This window comes from Grampus griseus (genome assembly GCF_964374135.1).
Source record: "Grampus griseus genome assembly, chromosome: 11".
Classification (NCBI taxonomy): Eukaryota; Metazoa; Chordata; class Mammalia; order Artiodactyla; family Delphinidae; genus Grampus; species Grampus griseus.
In genome coordinates, this window is record NC_139005.1 from 34,844,477 (window position 1) to 34,866,146 (window position 21,670).

At 36.2% G+C, this 21,670-nt stretch overlaps 1 protein-coding gene across 2 annotated transcripts; it reads right to left on the bottom strand.

The window, feature by feature from the left end:
* Positions 1–1,075: 1,075 nt before the first annotated feature.
* On the bottom strand, positions 1,076–15,609 carry TWF1 (twinfilin actin binding protein 1). Of its 2 annotated transcripts, XR_014297473.1 has the most exons (10): positions 15,490–15,609; positions 13,750–13,827; positions 11,640–11,818; positions 10,375–10,470; positions 9,119–9,223; positions 7,307–7,432; positions 6,890–7,040; positions 6,599–6,720; positions 2,628–4,679; positions 1,076–1,193 (listed from the first exon to the last, which is right to left on the bottom strand). XR_014297473.1 is itself a non-coding variant. In XM_082666814.1 (9 exons), the coding sequence occupies exons 1-9, from the start codon at positions 15,512–15,514 to the stop codon at positions 4,509–4,511; spliced, it is 1,053 nt and encodes a 350-aa protein (XP_082522940.1). In that variant the 5' UTR covers positions 15,515–15,609; the 3' UTR covers positions 2,591–4,508. The 2 variants fall into 2 exon arrangements, 1 of the variants encoding a protein (XP_082522940.1); XM_082666814.1 differs by lacking the exon at positions 1,076–1,193 and having other exon boundaries at positions 2,591–4,679.
* Positions 15,610–21,670: the final 6,061 nt, after the last annotated feature.

Consider the following 21,670-nt stretch of genomic DNA (forward strand, 5'->3'; position numbering starts at 1 on the left):
TGAGAACAAGCCAGGGCTAACATGCTGCTGCTGAAACCATGCTCAGCAGAGAAAAGTCATCTCAGATGAGGTCATCCCAGACCAGCCAACCTGCCAGCAGACCACAGATGTGAGAGAAGTCAGCCAACCGGAGACATGTAGAAAATAATTGCTGTTTTAAACCCCTACATCTGGGGGTAATTGGTCATGCATTAGTATGGTAGCAATACATAACTGATTCAGTCATATAGCCAGGAAGTGACAGCATCTCTCTCTCTCTCTCTCTCACACCCACACACACACACACGTGTGCAAAAATATGATCCATGTGCTCTTATCCATACAGCTTGATAATAGGAGAATAAGAAATTAATTTAACCCCCATTCATGAAGGCATGAATGTGGAGGGGGCACAGGGAAACCAGCACAGGAGGTAACATAGGAAGGAAGAGGAGGGGAGGGGCCACGAAGAACTTTCCAACCCCTTCAAACTGACTTGCCCTCTCTCTGTCCCTTTCCTTTTTTTTTTTTTTTGCGGTACGCGGGCCTCTCACTGTTGTGGCCTCTCCCGTTACGGAGCACAGGCTTCGGACGCGCAGGCCCAGTGGCCATGGCTCACGGGCCCAGCCGCTCCGCGGCATGTGGGCTCTTCCCGGACCGGGTCACGAACCCGCGTCCCCTGCATCGGCAGGCGGACTCTCAACAACTGCGCCACCAAGGAAGCCCTGTCCTTTTCTTAAGAGACCCATCCCTGGACCCCTCCCTCTTCCCTCCCCCTCCCCCAGACCTGGAGGATCCTTCAGAGGGAGGTTCAGACCTCTTTCTCTTCCTTTGCTGGTGTAAGCCATGGTGGTGTGTGCTTCTGTGTGAGAAGTAGGTTTTTGAAGTTCCTGTTCTTTCCGTTCCCAAGTCTCTGGGGCTGAAAAGGAGGAAAAGATATTAGTTATCAGATTTTTAAAATGTAAGTAAAATATACTCCCCCCCACACCTCAGAAAAGCACCTCTTCCTGTTAAGCGTCCGGAGGTTTATAAGGCACTACCGCCAGACTGGATTCTAGCAAATGCAGATGGTAGTGGATCAGCATTAGCCATTGAGTAGAACTTAGCCTTTGGTCTTTCCAGAACAGAGTCAGCTGAATGAGGATCCCCACGGGAAGACACTTGCTGCTCAGGAATGAGTCAGTACTGGAGTCTCCTGGGGTAGAACCTATAATCTTCCGAGGGCAAGAGGTTGTGTCAGTGCTAGTGATGTTTGCTCTGCCCAGAAATACAGCAGCAGAGGCCAGAGCCTCTGTGCTGAACCTACCACTGCTTCAATGTGCTCCCTTCCCCACTGTCCAAGGAAAGGTAAAATCTCATTCTTTTATTTATTCAACAAATAAAATATCCACTATGTCCGAGACACTGTTCCAGGTGCTGAGGATGCATCAGTGAATAAAACCAAGTCTCTTTCCTCCATCAAACTTGTATTTTAGTGGAGGAGACAACCAATATATATACATAGATATATAATTCCTAAGTGCTTTGAGGAAAAATAAAGCAGATTAAGGTGAGAGGACAGGGAGTACACTTGAGCAGAGACCTGCATTGAGGGAGGAAGACACGTAGATATTGGGGTAGAGGAAGCCAGTGTGAGGAACAGTACACTCAGCGTTCCTGAGGCAGCAGTGTGCCTGGTCCTTCAGAGGTCCAGCCAGCAGCTGAGCTGCAGCAGACTGATCAAGGGAGGTGGAGATAGCCATGGGCCAAGTCATGCAGAAGTTAGTGGGCAAGAGTGAGGGCTACATTTTTTTCTATGAGATGTTACCTTTCATCGTAACCACTATAGACCAATATACAGGAATACTTAGAAAGTTTGTTGACTGAACGGGGGGAAACCCTCACTTTATATCATTTAAGACAAACTGTACCCAGTCATGGCTACACATGAATCATCTGTGTTACTATGTGACTCCTGGGCCCACTTACTCATCAAAATCTCTGGAGATGAAGCCCCAGAATCAGTACTTAAAAAAAAACTCCAATCCTCATAACATATGGTTGTATATGCAAAGAAAACGTGTGAAAGGATTTATACCAAACTACAATATGAACCTCAGGCACATGATTTTAGTTCTGAGTAGAAATGCCATAAAGAATTTAACTTTTTAAAATAGTTCTCAAAATCAGACCTTTTAAGGACAGTTCTGTCTTGGTGAAACTGCTACCAAAGACATCCATCTTGTAATATAGCTCTAATAAAAAGGATCAATTTGATACTGAATTGCAAACTGGAATGCACTCAGTATTTGCTGGGTGAATGTCTTTTAACAGCTTACTGTCAAGTATGTCGGTCACCCTATTGTACTGGGTTGCTGCTATCACAGTAGGAACTAACTCATGACGTTTCCATTACTGCTGCAGTAGTGGAAAAGTTCTAATCTACGAAAGCACTCTATTGACACAACTTGCTTAGGTTTCACACTATTTAAAATCCTTTTTGATTTAGATAGGTTAATTAACAAATAGATGAATGGGCTATCTAACCTATCACCAGGTATTGCATTATGCAGACTTATCCAAAAAAAAAAAAAAAAACAAGGTTATACTAGAAAACCAACTTAGTACACAATTTAGAGAAAAAAATTTTATTGCAATATAAAACGCACTTATAAAATGTCCACAGAAGGCATGTAATTCTTCACTGCTATATAAATTCACTGGGAATACTTTATTCACCTTCTATTGTTATGATGACATCACCTAAAACATAAACGATGAGTTATACTCTATAACAAATGCATCATTGATTTTCAACAATCATTGGTTTAATAATAATTAGTTTAAGATTATATAATCACATCTATATTCTGGAATGTCCACTTACTTTCATGTAGTGTAATAGAGTTTAAGAGCATAATTGCACATGGATGGTAGAGAAAAACATTCACTACTAAATTATTTTATACCTTCATGACAGGTTAACTTTCTTCCTGACCGAAAATAACAGCTTCAGCAGCTTGGCCTATGGTCGACAACACAGCTCCAGGATTCTCAATGCAGTAGTTTGTGTGTATGTGTGTCTATGTGTGCACCCACGGAAAAACTTAAACTACATCTTTCATAAACAAGTGCAACATTACCGTCAATTATTTTGCATTATAGTCTGATTATTTGTAAACAAACAAAACCCCACACACTCTTAATTCTAGAAAACAAAAAAATCTGTCAACTCATAATTATTCTAACATGCTTTTAGTTGAACACACATTGAATTTCTGAAAGGTGCATAGATTACCTTAGATAATAAAGTGTAAAAATGAGTGTTTCATATTTTATACTATGAAATGTACATTTCTGGTATCTGTTCTATGCAGCATAAAGTTTAGATCAAGAAATTCTAAATCCCGGATCCCCACAGTTCGTTTAGAAAAGTCCTCTAAATTATGGCTCTTGCAGCAGGTTTATCAGATTAAACATGGTGAAGTTTTCTAGCTCCCTCTATTTCAAGTATCAGAGAAAAGGAGGCTCAAAATCTCTGTAGGTTGTAATTGAAAATGCAAAGCTGTAGAAAACAGTTAACTGTGTTTTGAAATAAGATATAAATTGAAACAAGATTTGTTTATCTGTGTTAGGCTGATGAGTACTAGGACTTTAAAATAATTTTGTTAAATCTGAATATTTGCCTATAAATATATGGTTTTAGAGAGAAATCAATCGGTTTAAAACTTTTTCAATATTGTTGACTTTAGTTTTGTTTGCTTTTGAATGATATTAATTTAATATTCAACTGGACATAAATATTTGGTCTCACACTACCTATAATGAAATGACTTACTTTTGAAATGGAAAATTTTTAAAGCACTAGAAAGAGCATTTACTGAAGCAGTTTCAATGTGTCTTTCAACATCATCAGAAATCCTGAAGTATATATCTGGTACCCTTAATGTTTCAGAGTGAGTTGATTTTCTGAAATTTTAATGCCATTTAAAAAATGAAAAAGTCAAATAGAAAAGACTGCTGCAATAAAGCACTGTTTCTAAAAGTTGTAGACATGATCTCACAGTCTGAGTGAGCACTGCTCTTCAGAGCACCTTTTCCTAGGCACATGAAGTTTTCAGCTTAGAAAATAATCTAATCTGGTCCTTAACATATTCATTAAGTGGAATGAATATTTTAAGGTCTTCCTCTCTCCCTTGAAGAAAAAAAAGTGATGTATCACCGAAGAGTAATAAGAATTGTATCTTACTTTAGATTTTCTGGAACTGGCCCAACTCTATAAAATTTTAAGAACTATGTGAAAGTGTGGAATCATCACTCTATGAAAACTGTGATGAAATTAAACATCATTATGTCAAACCCTTTTCTAGCTTTAACTCAAAAATAGAAATCATGAGTCTTCTATAACATTAATTTAAAAACACACAGAAGTGAAAAGTGCTGATTTTCAAAAAGTACAATTTTTTCCCCTACTATACATCAACGTGGAATGATTTCAGTTCTCCTGTACTAAAAGCTGGACTTTTAAAAAAACTAGTATTGTAATAATTTTAATCAGTAGTGGCTTCAGTTTCAGCTGGACCCCTAATTAGTCTTCGAATTCCTCTTTTTCCTGAAGGACCTTTTGGTTTTGCAAAACTTTGTTTATGTGCATGCTGCTTGGGGTGTACTTCTTCATAAAGGAAGTCTGCAGTCAACTCATCCCCATTGTCTATCTCGATCTGTAAGAGATAAAATTAGCAAAGTGTGATGCAATGTGAGAAAACACAACATTCAAAACCTAATACAGATTTGGATAAAGAGGATGTGGCACATATATACAATGGAATATTACTCAGCCATAAAAAGAAACGAAATTGAGCTATTTGTAATGAGGTGCATAGACCTAGAGTCTGTCATACAGAGTGAAGTTAGAAAGAGAGAGACAAATACTGTATGCTAACACATATATATGGAAATTAAGAAAAAAAAAATGTCATGAAGAACCTAGGGGTAAAACAGGAATAAAGACACACACTTACTAGAGAATGGACTTGAGGATATGGGGAGGGGGAAGGGTAAACTGTGACAAAGCGCGAGAGAGGCATGGACATATATACACTACCAAACATAAGGTAGATAGCTAGTGGGAAGCAGCCGCATAGCACAGGGAGATCAGCTCGGTGCTTTGTGACAGCCTGGAGGGGTGGGATAGGGAGGGTGGGAGGGAGGGAGACGCAAGCGGGAAGAGATATGGCAACATATGTATATATATAACTGATTCGTTTTGTTGTGAAGCAGAAACTAACACACCATTGTAAAGCAATTATACTCCAATAAAGATGTTAAAAAAAAAAACCTAATACAAGCAATGAGCCAGTTTTCAGGTGTGAACGCTCACCAATAAGTGCATAATACTCATTCCAGCAAGAGAGAACCAAGGACCATGTGAAAATAGTTCACTTTCATCTTATTTGGGGGGAGGAGGAGGGAGCTAAATGAGTTGCTTGAATATATAATTAGCTATACTCATTTTCTATTTGGTTCTCTCTTTCTTCTCCAATTTAACTAATGTTTAAAAGTAGTACAGTAGGAATCACCACTATATTCTTAAGTTGTTCTGCTTTGGTACACTACATATTTTCAAGAAACATTACTCATGGTCCTTTCATCACTTGGGTCACTTGAAATCACTCTATAACACGGGCTGGCGAACGATGGCCTGCAGGCCAAATCTGCTCAAGTTAAGAGAGTGTTTTACATTTTTAAAGGATTGTAAAAACAAACAAAATAATAAAACAAAGAAGAATATGTGACAAAGACCATATGTGGCCTGGCAAAGCCTAAAATATTTACTATCTGGTCTTCTGGTAGAAAAAGTCAGCCAGCCCCTGCTATAGAAAGTGATTCTTAAGAACTTAAAAAGCTCTTAAAGGGCTCAGTACCTAAAACACTGGTAATTTGTAAGGACCTGTGTTTTAAGAGTTGAAGGGCTCAAGAATAAACCATATCTTTTCCCATGCCTCACCTGCATTTAAGAAAATAAATTTAAGGAAACGTAGCTCCCAAAATTCATGTTTATGCCCATTCTCTCCTTTCCCAACAACTGGAAAGATTCTCAACCTCCCCATGGTTCAGTTATAAATAGAGACTGTAGTTCCTTATTAATAAAGTCTTGAGACAATCACAGGTATGCAGCTTTAGTAGCACCATCCAGCAAAACTTCCTGCAATACGGAAATGTTCTCTAAATTCTGCACCATCCAACACAGTGCCATTGGCCACATGTGGCTAAAATGAGCACTTGAAATGTGGCTGGTGCTTTTAAGGAACTGAATTTTAAATTTCGTTTAATTTTTATATATATTTAAATTTAAATAGCCACATGTAGCTTGTGGCTACATATTAGAGAATACAGATCTACAGGGAGACTGGGGTCATGATAGGCCGTCCTCAAGCACTTAGAGGAGTTCCTAAGGATTTATGATGAGAATAAGAAAAAAAAACTTTCATTTATAAACCACAATACATCACGAACTACACGAAAGACAATAAAAATGTAACAAAAACTGAAAAATTAAAAATAAATAGGTAGGTATTAAATATATTAATAAGATAAATTAGATAAAATAAATTAGATAAATAAATAGATAGGTAATTACCTTTCTAATGACATCCATTTGTAGTTGTCTTTCTACAATCTCTAGCAGAGGGCTCTTGCAGCTAGAATACAGCATCCGTTCTCTTATACTGCATGTGTATCCAGGCATTGAATAAATAAAAACTAAATTAAAATAATAATAAATCCAATTAGCAGCATATCAATTAAAGCACACACTAAACCTCATAAAGCTACAACTAAGCCCTCTGGCCAAGAAATAAGAAAGAATATACTGATGAAATATCAATCAGCAAACAAAGTATTACGTTAAAAAAAAAAAAGTATCATATACCTATAGACTCCAAATAGTCTCCTTCATGGGAATGTTTATACAGAAAGAAATGATAACGTGCTGAATCTCTGGGAATCCTCTTTGGCAAATCTTTTAGTTCTGTATTTATTGTGTTGGCCAGAATTATAATTTCATTTTTTATATCTATTTCCTGTCAATAAGAAACAAAATGCATTTATTAAGACAGATACACAGAAATTTAAAATTTATAAATTAAAAAACAAGGAGACAAGGGGAAACTTACACAATTTCACTTTTTCCACAGTGAATATATATTGCTTTTGTAGTTTAAAAAAAATGAATAAAAAATAAAAAGGAAGCAAATAAAAAGATTTAAAATCCATTAAAAACAAACCTTATACAAGCCATAGACACCAAAAAGTGAAGCCATTTCATAACAATCATTATATCTCTTACCAACTGCACATAGTTGAGCTGTCTGTTATTCAATTTTTCCAAAGCCTGAAAAGCTTCTCGAGAAATAGGAAATGCTACTCCTTGTAGTGTTTGATGCTTAGTGTCCACACTCACGTCAGTTTGTACCTAGTATGACAGATTCAATTTACCGATGAAGTTTAGCATTTAGCAGTGTCAGATGGCAAAGAGAAGAAAACCCAACCTCTACAGAGTGAGGGTCATTCCACCCTTGCCCATTTTAATATAATTAAAATTAACAATTAAAACACTATGAACTTAAAAAGCAAATAATTTTCACATTTGTTTCAGGTTCTGCTAGCACTTTGTCAACATGCAGAGTGTATGCCACATTTTGATGAAAATGCCGGAAGTGAACATCTGAGTTGAGTGTGCAATGTTAGTGGGGCTTTGCTTATATGTTTGGTTTGGCACAATTGCCATGAGCTACGTAAGCTCTCAGAAGTGTCTTCAGATTACACTTTTAATTACAAAGTTTTACTTGATAAAATTTATGAACAGTGTGATATAAATATAATATGCATAGAACTTTACTTTGTTCTGCTAGACATAAAATGCAACACAAACACCATGCACTGAGTTGAAAGGAGTACAAACAATATACAAAGACACAACACAGCTCAACAAATTATACTACTGCAGAAGTTCCACACTTAGAGCTTTCATTACTAAGAACATGGGTGTGCACGTATCGGAAGAAGAGAAGAGTACGTCAAGAAAGCTTTCAAAGCACATATTTAAGACTTTTATACTCAGTAAATGACAGCATAGTATAGGGTCTCATTTGCAGTGTTGCAACAAAGTCAAATAGAAATTTTACTTTAAAAAAAAATGAATGGAGATTCTACAGCATAAATGGTATTGTATAATGAAAACATCATAGAACATATGCAAATGCATACCCCAATAAGATCCTCTGGGTTCTGATTGCAAGGAATAAAACAAACTATCAAACTTGTAAAAAAAAAAAAACCATGTAAAAATCCATACTCAAATAACTTGAGTTAAAATAATATAAAGATAGATCCTTGCTATCAGGTCAATATTAAATAATATTCAATCACTTTTCAGACTGATTCTTATTAGTCTGTTACTCAGACAAGTGAATAGTAGTTTCTGCTACTTGTTCTTTTCTATAAAATTCCGTTAGAAATACAGTAGCTATTCTAACTTAGAATTGCTGCAGTAAACACATTAGAAATATGATAAACTATAATATGGATGAAATTTATTGACTCTAATATGCTAAACAAGTACTCAAATAACCATCTCCCATATATATCTATATATATGCACACACCCATCCAAGTAATGTCCATAGAAGTTAATTTATAGAGCCTCTAGAAATCCTAAACACACTACAGCATTTATGTTTTACTCTCTTTAGTCGTATTCTCTGAAATAACAAAACAAACCTTCAGGCAACCTCATTAGATATAATATCCCTCACACTACATGGGTAACACATACTTTTCCCATTTATCGATATTTAGTATTCAAAGTACAAAGTTAAAAACAGTTGTACTTCTCACAGGAAGATTACTAATCTATAACCTACATTATAAAGACAGGAGAAAGCTATTTATGAAACTGACATGAAGTTTAATATTCACTTTTTAACTTTTTCCTGAAGACACATTGAGCACAGTCTTGTCAGTCTTGTCTCTAAACTGAACAGAATAAATGTAAGCTATCTAACTTATTTATTCTCTAGTTACCTCTTCATCGATTAATTAAAAATACAATATTTTTAATCACTTAGAATCTTGCAAGGTTTCAAAATGGTAATAATACCTCATTAATTTTAATCTGTCGTAATTCTTCTTCAGCTGCAGTCAGTGGGGCAGGAGAAGACTGTGACAGCAAATATTTCTTATATCCATGTAATGACACATCTTCCTGTGAGCACAGAAACTGACTGTTACTAGTTGTGAGGCTACTTTAGGAAAACAAAATCATTAATTTAACAGAAAATATTTTAACTAAAAATAAACAGTAACAATAATTTTATTACTTCTTTTTTTTAAAAAAATATTCTATTCTACAGGTTTCAAAAGTTTTAAGGGGATTAGCTACACTTCATTTCCTAAAGCTTTACAATTATTAGATCTTTTGTGAGTGTGATGGTGGTAACGCCAGCCACATGACGAACCTGATCATGCTTCAAGTCTATAGGACAATTATAATTAACCTGGGGAAGCCTGCCCCATAGTTATTCAATAATCAACATATTCAGATTCTGAATTCTGTACTGTAATGAATTATATAATTTCTCTACAATTATTCATAGAAAATAATTACAGTTCTTATTTAAAATAAAAAATATTCCAAAGAAGTTTACTTCTCATCAAAATTTTGTGGTTTGGAAGACTGAGAATAGAATTGAGAAACCAGGCCACTTCACAACTGATGTGAATAAGCAAAGGATACCCATCTAGTCTCGTGCTCTATCCACCAGAATACATTACTCCCTGAATCACAGTAAAAGCTCTAAAAAACAAAAAACCTGTTGAAAAAATACACTGTAATTTTCTTAATTTGGGGGTATATCTATATACATGTATTTACCATACAAATTTTATAATGGAGTAAATTCTTAATCATAACTTAACTAAATTTATTAATCAACAATTACCCCAATTAATTATCAATCAATTTACCTGCCTCAATGTTCTAGTTCAATTAACACAGCTATTGCTTCCACAGCATAAGTGTAAACATCCAAAATATCTAAAACCTACTATCTCTTTTAAGTAGTCTCTCATTTTTCTGAGCCTATCTCCACATCGTTAAAATGAAAAGGTTGAACTAAATGAGAGATTGAACTAAATGATCTCCAAGGGATATTCTAGTGTTTGAAGACTAACAGAGGAGATTCCAACATATTTTAAAAGTGTAAGTATGATGTTTCAGTTAACTTGCATATCATATGAAACGTAATATTTTCTCTTATTCTTTATGTTTACCGATTCACCAGTCATAATTCACATTAACTATCCCATTACCTCGGTGCAACATGCAGAATCTACATAAAAGTATAAGTTTTGTACCTTTACTGTTCCAAACACTTCATCTTTAATGTGGCCACCTCCAAACTCCTTTTTCAGAGTTGCTCTTGTTGCTGCATACAACATTTTTTGACGAACCTAGTAATTGTGAAAGTTTACTTATAAGTTTATAGATGAAAACTATCATTACAAAAGAAAGCACTTTATAAATGTATGAAAATCTTCAAGCACATTAAAAAGAAATTAAACTGTGACAAAGCTGAAGTCCGTTGACTATAACATGTTAAAATATGTATATACAAATAACCATCATAACATCAGCATCTAAAATATCAACAGCTACTAAGGAAGACTTCAATTTATAAGTCACATTTTTTGAAAAGTAGAAAAAAACTAAATTTTAGAAAATCATTCATTTTTGTCAAAGTATAAAATGAATTCAGGAATTAAAAAAACTACTTAAAACACTATTTTAAAATCACTGAAATGAAGTAAACTTGATAATGACATTTTACTCAAAACAAGTCTAGGTCAGACGCTACTTATTTAGTTGTTTAAGAATCAAATATTCGTGGCATAACTATGGCATAAACCATTCTATGAGGGACAAAGTAGAAAAGAACTACAGTATATACTATTATTAAAGAGTATGATAGCATCTATGGAAAACTACTAAAGATAACTGCCAACCAATAGAAATCATTTCATAATTTTGTACTGGCAAATCCAGTATTTCTTTCAGACAGCATATACAGAATTAAATAGGAAGTGATGACTTTTGAGAATGATATCTACATAACTTTTAAAATTATTTTTCTACAATAAACAAGAGAATTAATTTTTAAAATATTGAGCAGTATCCATATACTAGCTTTTTATTTTATTCTATTAATCAGTCTACTAACTCTCCTAAGAGAAATACTTGTTTGTGTGCATGCCCATCACTTGAATGGTAGCTATTGAGAATATTTAATAAAATGTTCAGTTAGTTCTATAAGAATTATTTCAATTATTACTCTCAAAATAGTAACCTTCATTCTTCAGAGGTCCACAGAGTCATTTATAATTGCCACAAAGTTTTCAATTTAAAATCAATAATAATTCTACTGATTTCAATCAAGGTCAAGATTTCTGAATCTAAGTACATTACCCCTGATTCTACATTACCAATCACAAGGATTTTTTCCATGATCATTCCCATCTATGAGATATGACTGTTGCTTCTTAACTTTCTCTTGGCCTAGGAATATTTCAGAAAAAAATTTTCTAGCTTTTAATGTTAAATAAGTAACCAAAAAATTACTTACATGAGAATGGTCTGGAGACCACGCAATGAATATCCATTCATATCCCTGGGCATTCTGAGAATCTAACCTGAATAATACGTAGCACGGTTGTTTGTCCTCCAACAGGGGTAAAACAAAGGAATCATAATCCTTATCCCAGGAATCTAAAGGCTGCCTACACGCTCCAACCACAAGTTTCTCTATGAAGAACAATTTTTAAAAGATATATAAATGGTTTAAAATGCCAAATGGTAGAATAATGAAGAATAGAAGAACAAATTAATAGTTAGTTCTTAATTGCTATTATTCACATCAAAATATAGAAAGGGCAAAGGTTGTAACACAGAAAATAAATATAATATAAAGCAATATTAAAAACAGATATAAAAATTATAACTAGCATAGTTAAAATAATGTTATAAACACAAGAAAGGAACGTACAAAAATGATATAAATAGTTGAGTTGGATGGCTGAAGAGAGGGTGATTATATTCTATTGTCCAAATATTTATGCTATAAATTATCAACAAAATATATTTAACTAAGTGTCCTACCGCTCAAAGGTATAATTTCTGAAATTAAACACTGAATTGTACAGTTAAGAAATACTAAATAAAAACAGGTTTAGCTCCTATTTGGCCATAATGCTACAAATTTTAATATTTGTCCAGAAACAAATTGGTACAGCCACTTTGAGGCATTATTGGGCGAATCAAGTGAAACTGCTAATGTACTCTGTCTGCATAGAGAATCTCTTGCACATATATACCAAGGTGTTCACTGCAGCACTATAAAATAACAGTGGAAACTGAAAATAGCCTAAATATTCATCAATAAGAGAATGGACATATAATATGTGGCATAATCATATTATACAATTCTATTCATATTTAAAAAGAATTAGTGAGCCTCTATCAAAACTAATTATAAAAGCAATGTTTACAGGAAAAGGAATGATGCAGAAAAAGATGTCAGTTTATGTGAACTTAAAAACTCTAAACAGCACTATATGTTATTTAGGGATACATATAAAAAACAGATTGAACAAAAATAAGGTTCCTAACATAGTTGTCTCAGGAGAAGGTCAGGAAGTAAAACTGTTTAAAGCTAATGTTCTTATATTATATTACAACAACATTAAATTACAAAAGGCTTGAAGCAAATATGATAAAAATGTTAGCAGTTAATAATTTAAGAAGAGATGGAGGTATTGTTATTTATTCATAATTTCCTTATTTAAAAAATTTTCTCAAAACAAAAATAAAACCAGAAAATAGTGATATTCTAAAATATGCTGCTTTCCAGTATATGTTTATTCTTGTTGAGTGTGTTAACGTATGTAGAACAACTGCCTATTTTTCAAACTATTTTGGTATTTTTAATATATAAGAGAAAATGGAATGCAAATTAGATTTACTTCCAGTTTATGAAAGAACAAGGTATTTTTCCAAAGCAAAATATTTAAGGTATTTAAGAAATTAGGTCAATGGAATATTTTAATATATTCATTTGAGATTAATTAGTTATAATATTAATTATTCACACTCAAACCAGCTGAATTAAAAGACTCTCCCACCCAGTGAATTTCCCTACGTACAGCTTTATTTTGAAGGTATCGATTTATAGTCTGTTACACTCAGAACTTTTTCCCATAACAAGAAAGGGGAATCATTTCTGCAGCATACACTGCAATCAGGTTGAGAAAACGGGAGAGTTTAAAATCCTTCCTTTCTACCTCAAAACTAACTTTACTGAATAACAATTCACAAGTAACTTTTCTTTTGTGTGGGATAATCACCTGTTACTGATTTTCATTCCAGAGATGCAAGCACTGATATTAGATACAAACTGTGGTACAGAAACTGAGACACAAAAAGTGTAAGAGGAAGATGTCACACCAAAAACAACATCTTTTTGTTTCCGTGAGAGTCAACTACAGAATGCAGAAGGTAAAGTAAGCAGGGGCCCGTAGGACATGTCCAAAATGTAGAGGAGCCAAGTTAACTAAAGGCGAGCTCTGAACCTGCTTCACATTTATTAATAGTCCAAATCACTGACAATGATTTAGAAGTTTAAAAATACAACAGCCAATAATCCAAGGACAAACAACATTTAAAAATGCTTAACTAACCATTTTCAATCGATATCTTCAGAAGTCTGTATTTTCCATTTCTTGCTCTGGCAAAAATATCTTTAACATCCTCACTTGCTGTGGAAAAAGATACAGAAAAGTAAACCTATTTTTAATACTTACGTATTAATACTTTCTGATGCTACTTGAATAGGGAAAAAATGAAATGTAATACAAAGAAAACATCTTGAAGATGCAGTATTCTCTTATCAGTAATTTAAATTACAAAAATTAAAAGGTGTAACAGTAGACATTGTATACAGCTAAGAAACATAAACATATTTTAAAAGTATATTAATTCTAACCTGTTTTACCTAGATAATTCCATAGCAGAAATTTACACTGGGAATGAATATATTAAAGTTTCTCAAACCCAATAATCACAAATCACAATTTTGAAAAACACCTTTATTGCTTGTTTGAAAAATGCTGAAAACCTGCTTTCACTCTCTTCTGGTCCAATTTCAAGCTTATAATAAACAAACACACCTCCTTCATCAATTCATTTTTACATTTTCACCTTTAAAAACAACAATTAGTGTCAAACACCCTATCCTGATTAAAGAAAAAGACAACAATTCATTCAAGCTCGTACTTCTGGTCATACTTCTCTAATTCATATTTCTTAAAAACCTGGAGTAATCTCACTGAGCAAATATATATTTAATAACCTATCCCTTGTGCTATTAAAGCTTCAATTTCGTTCTAATTTTATTCTTGAGTTGTATATTGAGAACAAGAACCACTGTTTAGTAGTGCTTGCTATAACGCTCAAGCATGAAAGTCAATAATTATATATATCAAAACTAACGCAGACAAAACAATGCTTTTAGATTTGCGACTGTTTTGCTTGTGTTTGTGCGTGCAGGAGGAGGTGTGGGGTGGTGTCAAAGGCCCTTAAGAACAAAACACAATTAGACGTTTATCTGGGGAAAAGATTCTTTGTCCATTAACAGGAGGAGCTTGTGTTTACATTACAACTCGTTAAGTGAACGCGAGTAACCCGGGACATATTCGATTCTGATGAGGTGAGCGCTTTCAGACCGCCCATTTTCAAACCAGGAAATAATACAGGTGAATTATAATTGCACATTCAACTGCCTGCCCGGGACGATTAAACGCAACCATAGAGATCAAACTTTTCAGTTCCCTGGGTAGTATCTAAGAACAACCAAGACGCCTCATACTCAAGATACAGACAACGGTGTTGATGTTCCAATTTTGGAAGAAAATGCGGAAGAGTTTGGGAAGCACCCTTACTGGAAATGAAAAAGATTCCCGCATCTTTCTTTTCATAATCCAAATCTTGTAACAACTCTAAAGTTGGACCGTGAAAAAGAAAATTCGCCCGTCTCTCGACAGCAAAAAGAGCCCCAGTCGCCTCCACGGTTCCAGGTCTTCCCAGTCCGATAAAAAAGGGGAAAGTTGGGCTAACGGCGGCGGCGGCGGCGGCGGCAGGCACGCCCCCTTCACCCCGGCCGCCGCGGAAAGCCATTTCCTTCGCTCCGGCGAATTTCGGGTCCATCGGCAACGTGGCGGCGGCCGGCCCGGGCTGGGAGGGTGGCAGGCCGGGAGCGCCCGGGACACGAGAGCGCGGAGAGGCGCAGAGGCCCGGCTCGTCCCCGAGACCGACTCCCTGTGCTCCGGGACCGACTCCGGCCCTGCCCATCCCGCCGCCCGCCCGGCTCGCCGGGGGCCTCCCAAGAGTCCCTTCCCCGCAGGCAGCGCCGGCGCCGTTACCTTGGATGCCGGTCTGATGGGACATGGCGGCGGCCGCGGGCTCCCGGCTCCGGCGCTGAGTGCTGCGAGCGGCCCCGGCCGGCGGCTCCAGGAAGTGGCGGCTACTCCACCAGCCCCGTCGCGTCATCAGCCTGCGACCCGCCCCGCCCCGCCCCCGCCCCGCGAGGCCAGCGGCGTCCTCGCGCGGCCCCGTAGCTCTCGCTGCCTGCCTCCTGACACCCGTGCAGTCTTGGCGCAGCCGGACTGCAGGTCCAGACCCCCGGCCCGCAGCTTCAGCTCTCTGCCGGGGGTCACAGTTCACGTTTTTTGCCGCCGTTTCTCCCCCTCCACCACGGTGAAACACTGCTGCCCGGCAGGATGGCTTTGCCCTCTGGGGTCTGCCCTCCAGTGACCCTGCCGACACCGCCTTTCACTGGTTCAGCAAAAACGTTGCTCAAAAACAGAAATGAACGTTTTACTGAACACACGTTTTCAGCTTTAAAAAGATGTGCATGATATCCTTTTTGGTTTACTCTTCCTGCAGTCTATACAATTTAATGTAAACGGTCACTCCCCGCCCCTTTTTTATAAAAAGAATTAATAGATAGGCAGTCTCCCATGAAAATCCCCCACGCTTTTAAATTAAGTTTATCTCAGACTGTTAACTATCCTTTCTTTAGTTGGGCACATTTAGACACCAGGTTTTCCTTTCTCTTCATTCCAGAAAGAGACAGCCACTGAGAGTGAGATTAACTGACTTGAGTACTCCTCTGTGGTCAGTTCTATCATTGCAAACTATAATACTGCTCTGCTTCAGGTTGGCGGTTTATTCTTTAATCAGGTAATTACTCAAGATTCATTCGTAAGGATGAATTTGTAAGGTAACAGCAGATATTATTAAAAATTATTTTTCATTTTCTGCTTTTATGAGCATGTATTTCCCTTTCTAAGGATAATTTTAGTAGTTATTTTTGTACTACTTTTCTAGGACTCTTAGATTATAGTTTCCTAGGTGGAAAGCTGGGTCTTTTGTTTTTAGGGCCTTGAACTGACAAGTATACAAAAGTACAATCTGATTATCAACAAATACTCTGAACAGGCCAATAATATAAATGCAAGTTAACAAAATCACTCTTCAAATGCAATGTATTTTTAATTAGTTAACTAGCCGCTGGGTAATTGATTTCTTTACGAGGGTCACAGCAAACAACGTTGCTATGCCCTGTTTCTTGTTACTTCAGCCTTATTTCTCAAACACTTCCTCATATTCTGGAATAAGCAAAATGTAATCTGAGTTTTATAACTTGTTTGGATTTAAGAAATGTAGGGAGGTGTTTCATGCTAACCAAATTTTTCCTGACACAACAGTTCACCCTAATTTACCGGTTTTGATAGCATTGTTGAGCACAGAGAGTTCATCTGCAATTTTTTGACTGATTGATGTTATTGTGACTAGGGAAAATTGCTTAAGGAGGTTGGCACTACTCAAAAGTACTGATGAGAAAAAAATAATTCTCCCATATTCATGCTTAGAAAAGACCCCGGTATGTTCAGCCCTGGAGAGGAGGAAAGTCCAGGTAGGTTGGATAAGACCACCACGGCATCCACCAGAAAATGCTTATTTTCTGCCAGTACAGTAGTTTGACTTAAAACTGCAAGGGGCTTGGGTGCATTGTTTATGAAACAGCAAACTTCCTCTAGCAAAACAGGAAATCTGAGAAGGGAAAATGTTTGCTAAGATGTGAACAGCATGGCCAAAATGATCTTTTTTACTGTCCATCAACATTTCTACATATAGTTAAATAATTTCCTCTATTTTACTGTATTTTCGTATGTGCAACAAATGGGTTCTTGATGCTTTCATAGGATATTGTTTTATGCAAATGTTTCTGGTTGATATTGACCATACACTTAAATCTCACTAATTTATTATGCCTGATGTTCATTTCAGATTAGATCATTGTACTAACTTTAGAGAAATGGTTTATTGAGTATAAATAGTGCTAGTGGTGCATATATTTTACCTATTTAAGAGAACAGATTATGATAGAAATCCTGTTTATTTGGTTAATCTCTTGCACTTACATCTTTAATTTGATCCCAATCATATGACTGCTCACCTTATCTTTTTAAAATATTGTGTTAAAATACACATAACAAAAAATTTACCATCTCAACCATTTTTAAGTGTTCAATTCAGTAGTGTTAAATACATGCAACCACTCTCCAAGACTCTTTGCCTCTTGCAAAATTAAAACTTTATATTAACATTAAATAACTTTCCATTCCAACCCAACCTCCAGGTCCTGGCAAACAACATTCTATATCTGTTTCTATGAATTTGACTACTCTTAGTACCTCACGTAAGTGGAATCATACAGTATTTGTCTTTTTCTGACTGGCTCATTTCACTTGGCATAATGTCCTCAAGTTTCATCCATCTGTAGCATGTAGAATTTCCTTCCTTTTAAAGGCTAGATAATATTCCAGTGTATGTATATACCACATTTTATTTATCCATTCATCCATCATGGGCACTCAGGTTGCTTCCAACCTCAGTATTCTGAATAATACTGCTATGAACATGGGTGTACAATTAACTGAGTCACTGCTTTCAATTCTTTTGGGCATATGCCTGGAAGTGGAATTGCTAGATCGTATGGTAATTCTGTTTTAATGTTTTTGAGGAAACTCCATACTGTTTTCCATAGTAGCTTCACCATTTTACAATCCCACCAACAGTGCACAAGGTTCTAGTTTCTCCACATCCTTGCCAACACTTGTTATTTTCTTTTTGATTTGTTTTTATAGTGGTCATCCTAATGGACGTGAGGTGGTATCTCATTGTGGGTTTTATTTACATTTCCCTAATGATAAGTGATGTTGACCATCTTTTTATATATTTGTTGGCCTTTTGTATATCTTCTTTGGAGAAATGTCTATTCAAGTCATTTTTAAATTGGGTTGTTTGTTTGTTTTGACGTTAAGTTGTAGGAGTACTTTATATATTCTGGATATTGACCAGATATATGATTTGCAAGTATTTTCTCCCATTTTGTAGTTTTCCCTTTCATTCTGTTGTGTCTTTTGATGCACAGAAATATTTAATTTTGATTTTGTCCAATATATTTTATTTTTGTTGTTTCTCCCCTTAACTTTAGAATATCTTTCCTAATCTTTTGAATATCTTCTAGCTTTCCTTCCCTAAGTTTCTGCTAAATGTCTTATAAATATCATCTACAGTTTCTCACCTCTTACTCCTTCAATCCATGGTTTCCAAACTGTGTGCAGAGATGCCCCAGGCACAGTGGACTCATAGGAGCGCCTGGGGTATATTACACAATTCTGAGGGAAACACAGTAGTACTTGATGTCTTTCTGATACCACACAAAATATTAGCTCGGGATAGTTTATAGTTTCAACATTAGATCGCTCTACGTTGCTTTTCATAATGTCATATCTTTGAAAAGCTGGATATTCAGTGGTTGCTGTGATAAAAGCAATTACAGGGCAAAAATCAGTGTTGAACAGGAAATGACAGTGGCTAGCATCTTATCTAATTCCATAATTTAGGAAGTTCTGTGGTGTGTAACAGGTGCATGCATCCCGTTAGTAAGTAACTGATTATTTAAAAATAAAATCAAATATTTTTCTTTCAATTTTTATGTATTACTTTTCAAACAGTATCTAAGTTGCTAGTACATAAATACTGATTAAGTTGCTTGGAACTGACTACTTAATAAACTGAACTATTAAGTGTTTCTTTTGACTTAGGAATACTATGAAAAAATCACTGAGTTATGAAAGACTCCATGAACTGAGAAAGTTTGTGAACCTCTGTCTTAGAACCTTTGTATATGGCTTTCTCCATACCGCTCTGTTGAAAGCATTTTCTTGAATATGACCAATGTCTTCCTTCTTGATAGCAAAATCGATTCTGTTATTCTCAGATGTTTTTATTAGTTTCCTGTAGCTGCTAATTAACAAATTAGCACAAAGTGGGTGGCCTAAAACAACAGAAATTTATTCTCTCACAGTTCTAAAGGCCAGAAGTCCAAAATCATAGCTGCCATCCCTCTGAAGGCTCTAAGGGAGAATCTTTCCTTACTTCTTCCAGCTTCTAGTGGCTGTTGGCATTTCTTGATTTGTGGCCACACCACTCCAATCTCTGCCTCTACGGTCACATTGCTTCTTCCTCGTCTGGGGGTCTCAAATCTTCCCCTGCCTTACTTTCATAAGGATGCTTGTCATTGGATTTAAGACCCAATCAGATAATCCAGGATGATCTCTTCATTTCAATATCCTTAACTTAATTGCATCTGCAAAGAACCTTTTTCCAAATAAAGTAACATTCACAGGTTCCAAAATTAGGATGTGGACATATCTTCTGGAGTGTCACCATTCAACCATCAACCTGCTACAGATGTTTGAGGCTTTTGATACTCTTGATCGTTGCTTCTTCTTGACATACTCCTTTTTCTCTTCTTTGACACTGCACTAAACTGATCCCCCTCTTAACTTGGCTCACAGTGTCCAGAGTATTATTGTTGTACATTACTCTGGATGTTACTGTGAGGGTGTTTTGGGGATGAGATTAAAGTTTAAGATGGTAGACTTTGAGTAAAGCTGATTGTCCTCCACAATGTGGATGGGCCTCTTCTAATTAGTTGAAGACCTTACTAGAACAAAGACTGAACTCTCTAGAGCAAGAACAAATTCTGCCAGAAGACTGCCTTTTGAATTGAATTGAAACTCTTCCCTGAGTCTCCAGTCTGCGGGATTACCCCATCAGATTTTGGACTCGTCAAGTCTCCACAGTTGCCTAAGCCATTTGCTTAAAATAAGTCTCTCTTTCTGAATATACACACATCCCGTTGATTCTGTTTCTCTGGAGAACCCTGACTAATACCCTTTAACTCCTTCTCTGTCTTCTTTACCTCATTCGTCGACATACGTGAAAAATGAATTCATTATATCTTCATCCAACTAGACCTACTCTAGACTTCAGTGTTTCTCAATGTGATATCATCACTTAAAAACAGGTCCTTCTAACCTGCTACACAGCTGACTCCAGACCTGGGAGGCCTTGCTTATATTAACCACATCGCATGTATCAGATACAAAATTAACATAGATCGTAATTAAATTGCTCAAATTTGGAACTTTGAGGCTGAACTCTTCCATATCCAATCTATATTCAGTGAACCACTCTTGTCAATTACCTAGCAAAGTTCAATGAAGTAGGCAATTAATGTTTAAAAAAAAGAAAAAGAAGACAGAATAGGCAATTAATGTTAAAAAAGAATAAAATATCCCATTTACCCAGTCCCTCACTTATACCTCTTTCAAATCCTCACATCTGATTATTTTCCAAATCTTATAGATTCAACCATTTTACTTTCAGAAGCAAAACATCTTCGGGTTCCCTTTTTTGTGTCTTGTTGCTCTACTCTTCTTACCTTACCTTATATTATTTTCTATATTGACCCCATATGAACAAATCCATGCTCAGCTGTCAAGTTCATTTCCTGAAATGCTCTTTGACTGGTCAATCCCCCACATGCTGACTCTCAATGCCTCCCCCTACCTACAGAATATGGTCCAAGCTCGTCAGCCTGGCACCCAAGGCCCTCTGCCATGTCTTTCCTAACTGTGCCCTATGCCCCAGTCAAACTACACTGCACTGTCTTATGCTGTTTTACTGATCTGGAAGACAACTCCTTACTCCCTAACTATACACCCAGCACTTTTCTGCTGTCTCTGCCTTTTAATAGTTAACCCATCCTTTGGAGCCATATCAACTTCCATGAAACCTTTTTTCAGTGTCAAATATGTAAGAAGTCTTGTTTCTTTAAATGCCTTTAGCATTTTGTGTGTCTGTTCTAGCACCTCTCTTACTCTTTTCTGCAGTCATAGATGTACTTGAACTTACTGCAGTCTTCCTATTAGACTGTGTAATCCTTGATATCAAGGACTTTATCTTGCTCCTTTTTGCATCTCACATGTATTTATTACTTATTTATTCATTTGTTCTTCCATTCAATACACTGTTTCTCAAATTGGGGATATAATCATGATCACAGTGCTCTGTAAACATTTGTGGAATTTAAAACATCTTGATGACTTTTATTTTACATGTGGAAATGAATGTTGATAAGTCGCTTATCCTCAGTGGAACTGCAAAATAAGGATGCTGAACAGT

What these genes read in the sequence shown, in the direction of transcription:
- TWF1 (XM_082666814.1), bottom strand. Translation starts at nt 15,514, where the DNA reads ATGTCCCATCAGACCGGCATCCAAG. An exon ending in GAAGATATCGATTGAAAATG is followed by an intron (nt 11,819 to 13,749) that starts GTTAGTTAAGCA and finishes TGTTCTTCATAG; the next exon opens with AGAAACTTGTGGTTGGAGCG. An exon ending in AGCTCAACTATGTGCAGTTG is followed by an intron (nt 7,041 to 7,306) that starts GTAAGAGATATA and finishes TCTTATTGACAG; the next exon opens with GAAATAGATATAAAAAATGA.